Below are 15,812 nucleotides of genomic sequence, written 5' to 3' on the forward strand. Positions count from 1 at the left end.
TTCACCCGAACTAACTGGTGTCTGGGTTTTCCAACCTCCTTCCTCTATGCTGTCACCAAAGTAATCTCCCTAAAACTGATTTAAGTCACTGGTTCTCAATATGTGGTCTGCAGATACTTAGAGGGGTTCCTAGAACCTTTCAGAAAGCCTGCAAGGTCAAAACTATTTTCAAAATTTTAGACATTATTTGCCCTCTTCGTTGTGTTCACATTTGTACTGATGGTACTAAAGCAATGGTGTATAAAACTGCTGATGCAAACTGAAGCATTGGCACCAAACTTTACTTACTACTAGTTGTATTATTCACTGCTATCTAATACTTGAATTTTTTTCTTTTGCCAGTTTTATCTTAAGAGATCCTTGATGAAGCAAACAAAATTAACTTTATGAAATCTCAACACTTGAGTACGTCTTACTGCGTGTGACAAAATGGAACAGAAGCTTTAGTTTTGCAAGATGAGAATGTTCTGGAGATGTTTCACAACAATGTGAATATACTTAACACTGCTGAACTGTACTCTTCAAAATGGTTGAGATGGTAAATTTCATTCTATGTGTTTATTATAACAATCAGGAGGAGAAAAGCACTTTTGAAGCATATCAAAGTATGACGGCTGTTGTTATGGACTGTGTTGACTTCCTAACCCCCAATGTGATGGTTTTAGGAGTAAATATGTCATGATGGCAGAGCCTTCATAATAAGTGGGATTAGTGCCCTTACGAGAGGAGATATAAGAGTACTTCCCGCTCTCTCAGCTCTCTGCTATGTGAGGATACAACAAGATGGTCATGAGCAAACTAGGAAGCAGGCCCTCACCAGACACAGGATCTGTGGGCACCTTAATCTCAGATCTGTGAGAAATAAACACTTGCTATTTAAGCTCCTCAGTCTATGATATATTTGTTACAGCAGTACTATGACAGTTGTACTAAGTCAAAGCACTCCTGAAAAAAAGTTGTGACCTGGACTAGCTGATTTTTTTCATGGAATACCATTTTTAATTAGATTAACCAACAACTTATAGTTATTCAGACTTTGTTTTGGCTCAGTCATTTCCTTGAAAATGAACACATGAATCTGTTTGTTTCCTCAACAAAAAGTTGAGGAAAAATCCAAATTTCACGCAAAAATAAGGATTTTGGAAGCTTTTTGTTTGTTACCATAAGCCTAGTAGTTTCCATTCATACCTAAACACTTACCTAATGAAATCAGTGGCGGTTTTTTTTTTTTTAAGACTTTGTGTGTGATGTAAAATATATATGATATTTGTAATTTTAATCATTCTTTAGTTTAGTGGCTCATCAGCATTAAATATTCACATTATATCACTACTATCTCTACCAAAAACTTCTTTATCATCCCCAACACTCTATTCATTAAATAATAATACTTTCCCTCTCCCTGTAGCCTCCAATAAATTCTATTCTACTTTGTCTTTGAAATTTGACTATTCTAGGTACTTCATATAAGTGGAAGCATACTAAATTCATCCTTCTGAGTCTGCCTTATATCACTAAGCATGTTTGTTCTCAAGGTCCATCCAAGTCAAGGCTTAAATCAAAATTTCATTATTCTTTATGGTTGAACCACATTCCATTGTATGTATATACCTATTGTGTTACCTAGTCATATGTTGATGGACCATGTATTGTTTTCACCCTCTGGCTATTATGAATACTGCTTCTGTAAACATGGGCATAAAAATATCTGTTCAACTGACACTTTTCATTTCTTTTGGATATAGATTTGGAATTAAAATAGCTAGGTTATATGGTAATTTTATGTTTTACCATTTTGAGAAAATGCCTAACTTTTTTCCACAATGGCTTGCAGCATTTTATATTTCCAAGAGCAAAGCACAAGGTTCTAATTTCTCCACATCCACACAAACATTTACTTTCAGTTTTTAAAATCATACACATCTGTATTAGTCAGCTCAACTGCCATAACAAGATACTGCAGACTGGGTGGCTTAAACAATAGAAATTTCTGTTCTCACAGTCCTAGAGGCCTGAAGTCCAAGATCGTAGTGCCAGAAGTTTTGGTTTCTCAGGAGGTCTCTCTTTCTGGCTTACAGAGAGCCACCTTCTCAAGGTGTCCTCACAAGGCCTTTCCTCTCTCTGTCTACATGCAGAAAGAGAGAGATCTCTGGTGTTTCTTCCTCTCCTTATTAAGGTCACTAGTCCTATCTTATTAGAGCTCCATTCTTACAACTTCATTTAAGCTTAATTTCCTTAGAGGTCATATCTCAAATACAATCACACGGCAGGGTTAGGGTTTCACCATATAATTTTTGAAAGACAATTCAGTCCATAACACCTTCATAATGGGTGTGAAGGGATATCTCATTTTGGTTTTTGATTTACATTTCTCAAATGATTAATGATATTACACTCCTTTTCACAGGTTTATTGGCCATTTGTATATCTCCTCTGGAGAAATATCTATTCAAATCCTTTCCCTATTTTTGAATTGGTTTTTTTTTTTGGTTACTGTTGAAGTTGTTGAAGATTTTTTCAGACTATTAACCCTCTTATCAGATATATAATTTGCAAGTGTTTTCTCTCATTCACTAGGTGGGTTTCCCTGGTGGCTCAGATGGTAAAGAATCTGTAATGCAGGAGACCTGGGTTTGATCCCTGGGTGGGGAAGATCCCCTGGAGGAGGGCATAGCAACCCACTCCAGTATTCTTGCCTGGAGAATCCCCATGGACAGAGGAGCTTGGCAGGCTACAGTCCATAACGTTACAAAGAGTCGGACACAAGTGAGTGACTAAGCACAGCACATTCAGTAGGTTGTCCTTCCACTTTGATAGTATTCTTTTTTATACAAAAGTGCATAATTATGATGAAGTAAAATTTATCTATTTTTCTCTTTTATTGCCTGTGCGTTTGTGTCATGCTCAAGAAACCACTGTCAAATCTAGCATCATAAAGATGTGCCCCTATGTTTTCTTCTAAGAGTTTTATAGTTTTAGCTCTTAAGTTTATGTCTTCAATCCATTCCGATTAATTTCTTTGTATCTGGTGTAAAGTATGGATCTCATCCTTTCACACACTGGATATCCAGTTTCCCAGCACCATTTATTAAAAAGATGATCCTCTCCTTCACTGAACAACACCATTGTAGAAAAAAAACTGACCATAATGACAGTGTTTATTTCTAGATTCTTTTTTCAATTCCATTAGTCTACATGTCTGTCCTTAAGTCAAGACCAAACTGTTTTAATTACTGTTTTGTAATATCTTTCAAAGTTGGCAAGTGTTGGTCCTTCAATTTTATTTTTTAAAGGTCATTTTAGCTTTCCAGAGTTCCCTGCAATTGTATAAAAAATTGAGGATAAGCTTTTTCCATTTTTGTAGGGACTGTGCCAAATATATATAGATCACTTAGAACTGTAATAATGTCTTAACAATGTTAAGTTTTCCTATCCATGAAAATGGGCTGTCTTTCCATTTATTTAGGTCTACTAAATTTTTTTAGTTTTCATCGTGTGTCTTTCGTTTCCTTGGTTAGATTATTCCTAAGTATTTATTTTTTTTAAGATGCTAATGTAAATATAATTGCTTTCTGATTTTTTTTTCAAATTGTTCAGTGCTGCATATAGAAAGACAACTGATTTATATGTATTTTGTACACAGGAATTCCAGCACAACAGTGAATACCAGTGACAAAAGCATGTATCCCTGTCTTGTTCCTGATTTTAGGATGACAGCTCTTAGTCTTTCACCAGAGTATAAGGCCCACCATGGTTTCTCATAAATACCTTTTATCATGTTGGGGAATTTTCCCTCTAATCTTTGCATTCTAAGAGTTTTTAATAATGAAAGGACATTGGATTGTATCAAATAACTTTTCCATGTCAGTTGAAATGATTACATATTTTTTTCCCTTGGTTCTATTAATATGATGTATTGTATTGGTTTCCTTATATTATATTGAATCACTTACACTACTGGGATAAATCCCACTTGTCAAGGTGAATAATCCTCTTAATACACTGTTAGATTTAATTTGCTAATATTTTCTGAGGACATATGCATTTATATTCATAAGGGATACTGGGATGTAATTGTATTTTCTTGTGATGCCTTTATCTGGCTTTGGTATTAGGGTAACGCAGGCCTCAATGGAATAACTATTCCCTTCTCTTCAGTTTTTTTAAAGAGTCTGAGGAGAGTTAGTGCTAACTCTTCCTCAAATATTTGGCAGAATTCACTAGTGAAACCATTTGATTCAGAATTTTGTTAGAGGTTTCTGATTACTGATTCAATCTCTTTATTTCTTATAGGTGGGTTGAATTTTTTATTAAATTAGTTTAGGTAATTAATTTATGTGTTTCAAGGAATTTATTCTAGGTTATGTAATTTGTTGATATATAACAACTTGCTCATAGTATTCTCTTGGAATCCCTTTTATCTCTGTAATGTCAGTAATAATGCCTCCATTTTCATTTCTGATTTGAGTTTCTTGCATCTTCATTTTTTTCCTTCAAGGATGAGAAATCCATGGGTATGGAGGGTCAAATGTATTTTCTAATTTCCACTGTAATTTCTTCTTTGACCCATGGGGTACTTAAGAATGTGCTATTTAATTTCTACATATGTGTGAATTTTCATTTTCCTTCTGTTAGTGATTTCTAACATCCCATTGTTGTCAGAGAAGATACTTTGTGTGACCCCTCTTTTAAAATTTATTAGAAATTCTGTTATGGTCAAACAGATAGTCTATTGTGAATGCCCCACGTGATCTTAAAAATTTGTATTCTCCCACTGTTAGGTAATACGGCCTTCCCTGATAGATCAGTTGGTAAAGAATCCACCTGCAATGCAGGAGACCCTGGTTCCATTACTGGATCGGGAAGATCTGCTGGAGAAAGGATAGGCTAGCCACTCCAGTTTTCTTGGGCTTCCCTTGTGGCTCAGCTGGTAAGGAATTTGCCTGCAATGCAGGAGGCCTGGGTTCGATCCCTGGGTTGGGAAGATCCCCTGGAGAAGGGAAAGGCTACCCACTCTAGTATTCTGGCCTGGAGAAGTCCAGGGGTAACAAAGAGTCGGACACAGCTGAGCGACTTTTCACACTATTCACACACTATTGTTAGGTGAAAAATTCTTAAATGTGTTAGGTCTAATTGCCTTATAATGTTGTTTATGTACTCTATTTTGTTAATCACTTTATGTTGGGTTGGCTGATCTATGCATTATTGCAAGCAGGGTATTGAAATTTCCAATTATGCTTACAGAATGTTTAGTTTTCCTCTTAATTCTGTCCATTTTTGTTTCATATATCTCCTGAGGGGCTGTTATTAGTTATATAAATGCTATGTCTTCTATATTGAACCTTCTATTAATATATAATGTCCTTATCTCTTGCATTTTGCTTAGATTTAAAGTATAGTTTGTCTGATATTAAAACAGCTACCCCAGCTCTCTCAAATGTGCATCTTTTACCATCCTTTCACTTTCAATCTCTTTGTGTCTTTGAATTTAAATGGCAACCCACTCCAGTATCCTTGCCTGGAAAATCTCATGGACAGAGGAGCCTGGTGGACTGCAGTCCATGGGGTCACAAAGAGTCGGGCACGACTGAGCGACTAACACTAACACTAACTAGTAGATGTATATAGTTGGATCATGTTTTTTACCATTCTACCAATCTCTGTCTTCTGATTGGAAAATGAAGTCTATTCATATTTAAAGTAACTGCTGGTAAGGAAGGACCTGCCATTTTGTTATTAGTTTTCTATATGCCTTATAGATTTGCTGTCCCTCACTTCCTCTTACTGTCAACTTTTGTGTTGTTTCTTTTCCTTCTGAATAAAATATTTCGACTCTCTTATCATTTCCTCTTATATATGATCTATATATTTTTTCTTTGTAGTAGTCATGAGGATTATAATTAATAAAAACTCTACTCAACATATCTGTTCCCTACTTTCTGTTACTGATTAAATTAAATCTTTATATACTATATAACAAAGCAGTATTTTTTTAAAGTTATTTGTCTTTTAAATAACATAGAAAGTAAAAAGTGGAGTTATAAGTTAAATTACAGTAAAACTCTTACCAAAATTGCTTCTTTCTTCATATGTCTTCACGTTACTGTCAAGTGTCCATTCATTTCAAACTGAGGACTACCTTTAGCATTTCTTACTGGGGAAATCTAGCAAACTCTCAAAATCTGGCAAATCTAACAAACTCCTTCAGCTTTTTTTTTTTTTTAGTGAATACTTGATCTTTTAAAGAAACATTAGCATTATGGCAAATTGAATGGAAGGCATAGAGATTTCCCTTATACCATCTATACTCCCTGCTCCCCAGACCACGGCCTCCTCCCCTATCAACATCCAGCACATCTACCACTAGAGTAGTAACATTTGTTACAAATGACCAATCCACACTGACAACATTATAATCACCCAAAGTTCACAGTTACATTAGCCTTTACTCTTGGTGCTGTGCATTCTATACTTCATAACAAGAAGTAGCTATCATTACAGTGTCATACGTAGTATTTTCACAGCCTAAAAATCCCCTAAGTTCCAACTATTCATCTCTCCTTCCCCTCAACCCCTAGAAAAAATCGGTCTTTCTATCTATAGTTTTCCTTTTCCAGAATGTCAAATAGTTGGAATTTTACAGTGTGTAGCCTTTTCAGATTGAATCCCTTCACTTAGTAATATGCATTTAAGGTTCTTCCATGTCTTTTCATGGTTTCATAGCTCATTTCTTTTTTACTACCAAATACTATTTCATTGTCTGGATATATCACAGTTTATTCACTTGAAAGACATCCTGGCTGCTTCCAAATTTGGGCAATTATAAATAAAATTGCTTTAAATATCCATGCACAGATTTTCACGTGGACATAAATTTTCAGCTCCTTTGTGTAAGTACCACGGAGGGTGACTGCTAGATGGTATGTAAGAGTATGTTTAGTTTTGTAAGAAACTTCCAAACTATTTTCCAAATGGCTGTACCATTTTAGATCCCAAAATATTGCCAGTGAATGAGAGTTCCTGTTAATCCATATTCTCACCAACATTTATTAGTGTTGTCAGTGTTCTGGATTTGGCCATTCTAACAGGTGTGTTGTACAATCTCATTGCTGTCTCACTTTTCCAATTCCCTGATAATATATGATGTGGATGGAGTATCTTCATGTGCTTATTTGCCATTTGTATATCTTATTTGGTGAGGTACCTGTTAGGTCTTTGGCCCTTTTTCTAACAGGTGCTTTTTAATTTTGTTTGTTTTACTGTTGAGTTTTAAGAGTTCTTTAAGAGCTTTATTGTTGAGTTTTATTGTATATCATGGACAATAGTCCTTTCTCAGATGTGTCTTTTATAAATACTTTCTGCCACTTTGTGGCATGTCTTTTCATTCTCTCGGCAGTGTCACTCACAGAGCAAAAGTTTTCCACTTTTATCAAGTTCAGCTTCTTGATTTCTTCCTTCACAAATTTCACTTTTGGCATCATATCTAAAAAGTCAACATCCAACCCAGGATTGTAGGTTTTCTCCTGTTATCTTCAAGGTCTCTGATCCACTTTGAGTTAGTTTCTGAGAAGCACATAAGATCTATGTTTAGACTTGTTTACATATGAATGTTCAATTGTGCTAAGCACCATTAGTTAAAAAGATTATTTTTGCTCCACTGTATTGCCTTTGCTCCTTTGTCAAAGACATTTGACTTTATTTATGTGGATCTATTTCTGGGCTCTCTAGTTTGTTCCATTCATATATTTATCAAATTTTTCACCAATATTATACTGTTTTGATCACTGTAGTTTTACAGTAAGTCTTGAAGCCAGGTTACATCAATTTTCTAACTTTGTTCTTCTTAAATATCATGTTGGCTATTCTGGGTCTTTTGCTTCTCCACAAAAAATTTAAGAATCAGTTTGTTAAAATCCACAAAATAACTTCCTGGGATTTTTTTTATTGGAATTGTTTTGAATATGTAGATCTAGTTGGGAAGAACTGACATCTTGACAGTACTCTTTCTATCCATGAATATGGAATATAACTCCATTTATTTAGTTTTTTTAAAAATTCCTTTCATCAGAGTTTTATACTTTTCTTCATATAGATCTTGTACATATTTTGGGCAGGTGATAATGCAAATAGTATTTTGCCCTTAATTTCAAATTCTACCAGTTCATTGCCAGTACATAGGGAAGTGATTCACATTTGTATATTAACCATGTAACCTGTAATGCTGATGCAATTGCATATTAGTTCCAGGAGTATATTGATTATTTATGACTCTCTACATAAACAATCATGTCATCTGTGAGCAAAGACAGTTCTATTCCTTTTTTCTAAATCAATGTATCTTTTGTTTCTTTTTTCTCCCCTCAGGCTTTATCTCTGACTGTCTTTCAAATTTGAAGGGCAGTTTTGCCAGATAAAGAATTCTTAGTTGACAGGTTTTTTCCCCCCTGCACTTTGAATGTATCAGTTTACTGGCTTTTGGCCTACAAGGATTCTGCTGAGAAACTGGCTGATACATTTACTAAGGATCCCTTGTATATGATGAGTATCTTCTCTTGTGCTGCTTTCAGAATTTTCTCTTTGTCTTTGGTTTTCAATAGCGTCATTATAAAGTGTCTTGAAGTTAGTCTCTTCTGGTTTATCCTACTTCAAGTTCATTAAGCTTATCAGATCTGTAGATTCATATATTCTATCAAGTTGGGAGCCACTATTCTTTCAAATATTCTTCTTGCCCCCTTTCTCTTTTCCTTCTGAGATTCTCACAGTGTGTGTACTGGTCTAGTTCATGTATCTGACAGATGCCTTAGATACTGCTTGACTTTTCTTCATTCTTTCTGTTCCATCTTTAAGTCTGCTTATTCTTTTCTTTCTGCTTAATGAAAGCTACTTTTGAACCCCCTTGTGTATTTTTCATTTTAGTTACTGTATTTTCAGCTGTAGAATTCCTTTCTGGTTCCTTTATGTAATTTCTCTCTCTCGAAAATCCTGTTTTCTTCATACATTGCTTTGCTATCTTTGTCTATATCTATTTAACTCTTTGAGTATCCTTAAAACAGCAGTTTTAAAGACTCTGATTAAGAAAAATGGGAATCAGAGCTTCATTAGGTACGTTTTTCATCAATTAATTTTATTCCTTCAAACGGACCATACTTTATTTCTTTGTAAGCCTTGTGATTTTTTTGTTTAACAATGAAAATTTGAATCTTATACTGTGGTAACTCTGGAAATCAAATTCTCCCTTTTGCCCAGGGTTTGCTGTTTTTTCTTTTTCTTTTTTCTCAATTGTTGTAGGGTAATTCTGTGCTGAGGTAAGTCTGAAGTGAAAGCTTAAAGTCTCTTAGATATTTTTCTGAGCCTACATCTTTTCTTGGGCATGGGTGATTGTTTTCTAAATTTCCCTCTATTACTGGTTGCTTTTGAATGTCAAAACAAAAACAAAAAAAGACATTCAGCCAGTGTGGATGAAACAATGGCCACCAGACTCTGTCTGTACTTTGCTGATCAGAGGCAGTTAGCAGTCGGAATACAAACTCCAACATTTGGAGGACAAAGTCCTCATTGCCTATTTTGGATCCAGCAAGCCATACCAGAGTGGGGGTTGCCATCTTCCCAAATGCCAGTTACAGGGCTGGGGGTGGTGGAAGATAGACAGCTGCTACTACACAAAAGGCTGACATCAACCAATATTGACAATTTACCCAACATGCTTTCCTCTGGAAGCTTTAAGTGTTTAAAAAGACTGTAGAGTTCCAAAACTGTCAATACAGGCAATTTCTGAAAATATAATTGTTGTTTAAGTGGTGAGACAAATACCTACTTATTCCTTCCCACTCTGTTATCTGCCTGACATTACTCTCTTAGTGTGTTTATTTTAAGGCACCAAGCAAGGCATCCAGGAAGTTAATGCTTCAAATACCCGAACTCCCCAATGGCTTTCAGGGAAAGGTTTTTAAAGACAGGGTGAAGCAGACCAAGATCAGATGTGTGGTTACCAAGGTAGAAGGAGGGAGCGAGAGGGATGGTCTGGGAGTTTGGGGTTGGTATATCCACACTATTACACTTAAAATGGATAAACAACAAGGTCCTACTGTATAGCACAGGGAACTATATCCAATTGCTTGGGATAAACCATAATGGAAAATATGAAAAAAAAAACAAAAACAAATGTATAACAGGCTTCCCAGATGACTCAGTGGTAAAGAATCTCCCTGACAATGCAGGAGACGCAATCCCTGGGTCAGGAAGATCCCCTGGAGGAGGAAATGGTAACCCACTCCAGTGTTCTTGCCTGGGAGATTCCAGGGACAGAGGAGCCTGACAGGCTACAGATCACAGAGTTGCAAAGAGTAGCACACGACAACTGTGTGCAGCACAGCAGCACTTATATATGTGTAACTGAGTCACTTTGCCATACAGCAGAGATTGCCACGATACTGTAGACTGGCTATACTTCAACAATAACAACAAAAAAAGAGAGGGTGAGGGTGGGGGATTGTGGGGTACATGATCAACTAGTTCTCATTCTGCTGACTGGTTGGTGGGGAGGTATCAGGAGTTAATTTTGGTTCCAATGGGTATGGGGTATCTATGCTTATGGGCAGCACACAGTTAACTTCTTCCACCTGGTGGGGGTTTCAACATCACCTTTGATAGATGCTACTGCCCTCACGGGGTCTCTATCATGAGATTTGAGAATCTTCCTTCTGCACTTGCAGCTTTGAGGCCTGGTTTCAATAAACATCCAGAACTGTGTGTACTCCTCAGTGCCTGCCCACCAGGCTGGCCTTCCTCTCTTCATCACGTATTTAATGCTGTATGTCAGGCACGTGTGATATACTCATTCATTTTGTGTTGGTTGTATTTTCTCTAGGGGTCCTCTTAAGAAAATACTGTAAGCTAGCCAGCAATAACTTTTTAATGGTTGTGGAGTTCTTCTTTGTATCTTTGGAAAGCAATATGTGTAACTGATGCCCTATTGTTGGACATTCATGGTGTTTCCTTCTCTCTTTCTTCTCCTCTCTTTTCTCTTGCTTCCTCTTTCCCCTCCTCTTTTCCTCCTTCTCCTCCTCAGGGGTGACTTTTTAAAATGTGATTACTTTGAAATTTTATTTTGAGATATGTCATCATTTAGAAGTCTGCATAACTAAGTTAATCAAGTTTTCCAGGTCACCAATGATTCATGATGTTACAAAAGCATGCATGACAAAAGAGCCATTCAAAGTGGAAGAAGTCCAGTGGCTTTTAATTTAACAGAGTTCGAAAACTTCACTGAGTATAAGAAAGTCATTAACATATGGTTTCAGATTCCATATTGCAACTAATATTTTCAAAACTACCACTTGTTCAACTTTGGATAAAATCAAAGAATATCTACTCTGGATAATATCAAAGAATAAATTTCAATTATCTGAAAAGGCTACTAAAACATGTCTCCCTTCCCTGGATTTTATTATTCTATTTCAACAACAAAAAAACCCCACAAATGACAAGACTGAATATAGAAACATATGAGAATCCAGTTATCTCATATAAAACAAAACATTAAACAAATATGTAAAACTTTAAGGCAAATACCACTCTATTCAGGAATTTTTTGTTTTGAGAGCTGTATCTCATTAAAATGTTTATTTATGTTAATATAGAATATTTATCACTGTTATTTTAAATGAATAAATATTTAATTTCTTTCAGCTTTACTCTTAAATTCAATTTAATTTTTTATTAAACATTTCTTGTTAAATAAAAACTAACAGAATTCATTGCCAATAGACCAGCACAAGAAATATTTAAGAAATGAAGAGCATTGTAAATGGTAAAAATGAGAATATTTTTAAAACTTCCTTTTTCCTGTTAATTGTTTTAAAACCTAATTGTCTAAAAAATAATAATAACAAAGGATGGGAAGAGATGGAACTTTACTATAGTAAGGTTCTTATTCTATACATGTAATGATGTATCATTTGAAAGGAGATTATATGTTACAATGTACACTATAAACCCTAGAAGACTAGTTTAAAAAAAGAGAGAGAGATACAACAAGCCAATAGTAGAGATAAAACAGAATCATTGCAAAAACCAAGTTGATCCAAAATAAAGTAGGAAAAAAGAACAAAGAATAGACAAGACAAATAGAATATAAGATGACAGATTTAAATCCAATCAATATTACATTAATGTAACTGGTCAAAAGATATGTTAAAGCAATTAAATAATCCTTCAATTAAAAATAAATAAAATTTTTAAAAAGATATGAATGTTTATAGTGGGGAAGGTTATGGTGAGGGAGGCAGGCGATGCAAAAGGTATAAGGGAACTCTGTACCTTCCACTCAATTTTGCTTGTAACTAAAACTCTACAAGGTAAGTCAGTTAAAAAATCTCACCCCTCATTATTGTAATTACATACTTGTCTGCCATCTCCAAATTAAGGTCTGTAAAAGCAGCAACTATATATATCGTCTTCTCTGCTATATATCAGTACAACATTTTTCATCATTATCTACTTATCTCTAAACATACTCCTCCAATAAAAAATAATAAAGAAACAAACTCTGAAAATGACTTAGAATACAAAATAACTGTAAGTAGACAATAGATGTGCAAGAAGAGCATATAGACATTTTATCTTTTAAGGAAAATATATCTAATGAGAACAAAATGAAAAGTACCACATGAATATCCCTGAAAAGAAATACTTGGAGATTTTCAGATCATGATAAACTCTCTAGTTTTTCTTTGAGTAAAACTAATTCTTCCCTTATAGTAACCAGTCAAAAAAGATTTGTTTTCCTAAAACTCATTGATAATTATTTTGAAAATATCTATACAAATGCAAGACAGGTTTTCAAGAAACACAAAGCAATAGTAACTCACCTCTGCAATCACTGTACAGGACATAGCATAATCATATTTTTATAATGTATTTAACTGGCATAGTAAAAGTTCACTCTGTCATCTCTTTTCAGATAAATAATAGTCTTTTGTAAAATTAAAGCTAAAAGAAAAATAACCAGCTAATCTAAATTATTTTCCCCCAAAGGAAAAACTCTAAAATATTAATGTGTTTTATTTCCATATCCTTTACATAGTTTGAACAGATTGTTTAGCACATTAACTCACTAAGAACCTACTATGCCACAAAATATTCGGAATCTTTCCAAAGATAATAACTTTAATAGACCTAAATATTTTTAATCTAAGAGTACACATTTGTGGAAATTACTTCAAAAAGGGGGAAAAAAAAAAAAACAAACTATCCTACTGAATTATTCCTTAACATACTTATTGTAAAACTGTCTCACTTATTTCCTCTTCTTTGGCTTCTTTTTACTATTTTCATTGTTCTATAACTTGCTAACATATCAATTTTTAAATGTTCCCAAATATCTAATTAGTAACCGTTTCCAGTGAACTTAAAATCAAGAACAAAGCAATGTTTGACAGATACAGTACCTGACAGAGGAGGTTCTTGGCCCGTGATCTCTGGAGTCCATTACCCAACCAACATGACACTCTACAGGGGGATTTGTACTGTGTCTTGTTTTTCTCTTTCTTGGACTCTAAGGAAAAAGAAGTCAAACATTGCAATTACTTTCAGTAGTGTGAACCTCACAAGTAAATTAAAACCCTCTGACTATGAACCAACTCAAACATTTTCAGACTGTGGATGACACATTATGAAATCATATGAAGTCACAAAACTCAAACATCTTACATACAAGTTACAAAACTTAGCATGGCTAAGGTTTCAAAACAAGGATTAAAGAAAACACAGCTTAAAATGATTCTTTATTATACCTTCTGATCATCTTTAATTAACACTATCCATTCATTGTAAAGAAGTTATTCCTTAACCTGAGAAGACATCACTGTGGTAAAATATCATTTTTTTAACGAATTCCTGCAACTTAAAATACAATTTTTTTATTGTGATAGAAACTAAAAAAGTTTCATTTTGTAATGGTGAAGTATACAAAATGTAGGCTTTATATTTTTGGTGTTCTGTGTACCTTTACATCAATAGCTTTGGGTTCTTTAACAGGATAAAATCTTGGTGTTTTGTTTGGATCTTGTAATCGAGGTGTTCGCGGTGTCTTGGGTGTCCTTGCAGGGTAAATTCTGGGAGATTCTGGAACTGCTGTGGGCAATGAACGGGCCATTGTTGCTGAAGATTCTTCTGAAACATCAAACAGCTTCTGAGCTAATTCATCAGTCAAATCTGCAAAAACAAAAACAAAAAAACTGTTAAAAGTATTTCAATGCTAGAAAAATTATTTTATTACTGAGAACAATGATAATTCTGAAATTCTCTATTCTCAGAGTACTTTTTTCATTAGAAATATTTCAAATATACAAGAAAGAATTTAAAAAGAAAAAAACACTTGTCTACACATCATCTAGATAACTAAATTTCAATTTTGCTTTGTTTCAAACTTTTTTTTTTAAAGAAAAATATGCCTAATAACCTTTCCTAATCCCATTTTGTTTTTCCTCCTCAGAGATAACCAGGCCTTTATATTTGATATTTTTATCTATTACTCTATATATGTAGTAATATTATTTTGCATAATTAACTTGATATAAATGGCATCACAGTATAATATCATTTTGCAGGCTTTTTCAGTCAATATTTTGTTTGTGACCATTATTCAGGTTCTATTCATATGGCTTTGGTTTATTCATTTACGCTGCAGAATATCATGTTGTATACAAAATATTAAAATTTATTCATTCTCCTGAAGACAGTGTTTTTACATTTTTGGTATAATCAATAGTGGTGCAGTGAACATTGCTGAACATGTCTCTTTGTACAAGTATGAGTATTTCTCTAGGGTTTATATCTGAAATGAAAATACTGAGTCAAGCGCAATGTGCATCTTCTGGTTTACTAAATACTGTTTGCCAACCTGCTTTCTATAGTGGTTTCACCAATTCATACTTTGACTAGCAGTTATCCTAGTCAAGGCTAGGTTTTGCTTAGACTTTTAAATATTTTTCCATCTCAGGGGATTTAAAAGGTATTTGCATTTCTTTGGCTACTAGTGAAGTTGAGCATATTTTTATATAGTCAGCACTCAGATTTCCCTTGTGTGAGCTTGCTATTCATATCCTTTTGATTATTTTCCTGTTGGGTTGTTTTTATTAATTAGTTTGTGAAAATCTGAAGGTAAAACACTAAGTAAGCAAGCAAACAAATCAAGTTAAAGTGTCAAAACTGCAGGCTCTATTTCTACGTGGTTTTTATTCAGACTTATCAACTTCTTTTGATTCATACAATAAACTTTTGTTCACTCAACAAATATTACTGAGTACCTAATACATTCCAAGTACTATTTAGACACAAGTTTGTAAACCCACTCTGTTACCTAGTCTCACTATCTTGGTATTTTCCTTCCTAGTCCATAATCTTTACTGTTGCCAGAATAATTATTCTGAGAAGCAAATTAGGTCATTTCATATTTCTGCTTAAAAATTTTCAGGTTTTTTCCCCATTGCCTCTAGGAGAGGCATAGGCTCTTTATCATGGCATATAATACTCTCCTATTTTGCTTAAGTTTTGCTTCTATTGTCATTTTCCATTTCAATCTTGGTGCCCCAAATAGCAACCTACTTGTTATTCTTATTTTCTGTTGCTCTTGTTTTCTTGCATCATATCTTTTCATATGCTTTTTCCTGTATCTAAAAGTCCCTTTCCCTCATCTTTTTACACCCAACTAGACTCATATCATTTCTTTAAAATCCAGCACAAATGCTGAGTACTTTCTCTGGGAATGTGTAGCATTCTTCAAACATCTTCTGGCAACAGAATTAATCATT

The 15,812-nt window shown here is 34.4% G+C and overlaps 1 protein-coding gene across 2 annotated transcripts in view; it reads right to left on the bottom strand.

The window, feature by feature from the left end:
- LARP1B (La ribonucleoprotein 1B) overlaps window positions 1-15,812 on the bottom strand; it is a 121,536-nt gene that overhangs the window by 16,022 nt on the left and 89,702 nt on the right. For both annotated transcript variants that reach the window (XM_040250509.1, XM_040250510.1), the window contains exons 13-14: window positions 14,006-14,214; window positions 13,449-13,555 (exon numbers count right to left, since the gene is read on the bottom strand). In XM_040250509.1, the coding sequence (XP_040106443.1) occupies window positions 13,449-13,555; window positions 14,006-14,214 (316 nt within the window). The remainder of the gene's footprint in view (window positions 1-13,448; window positions 13,556-14,005; window positions 14,215-15,812) is intronic.

The sequence above is a fragment of the Oryx dammah genome, unplaced genomic scaffold, assembly GCF_014754425.2.
Source record: "Oryx dammah isolate SB20612 unplaced genomic scaffold, SCBI_Odam_1.1 HiC_scaffold_12, whole genome shotgun sequence".
Lineage (NCBI taxonomy): Eukaryota > Metazoa > Chordata > Mammalia > Artiodactyla > Bovidae > Oryx > Oryx dammah.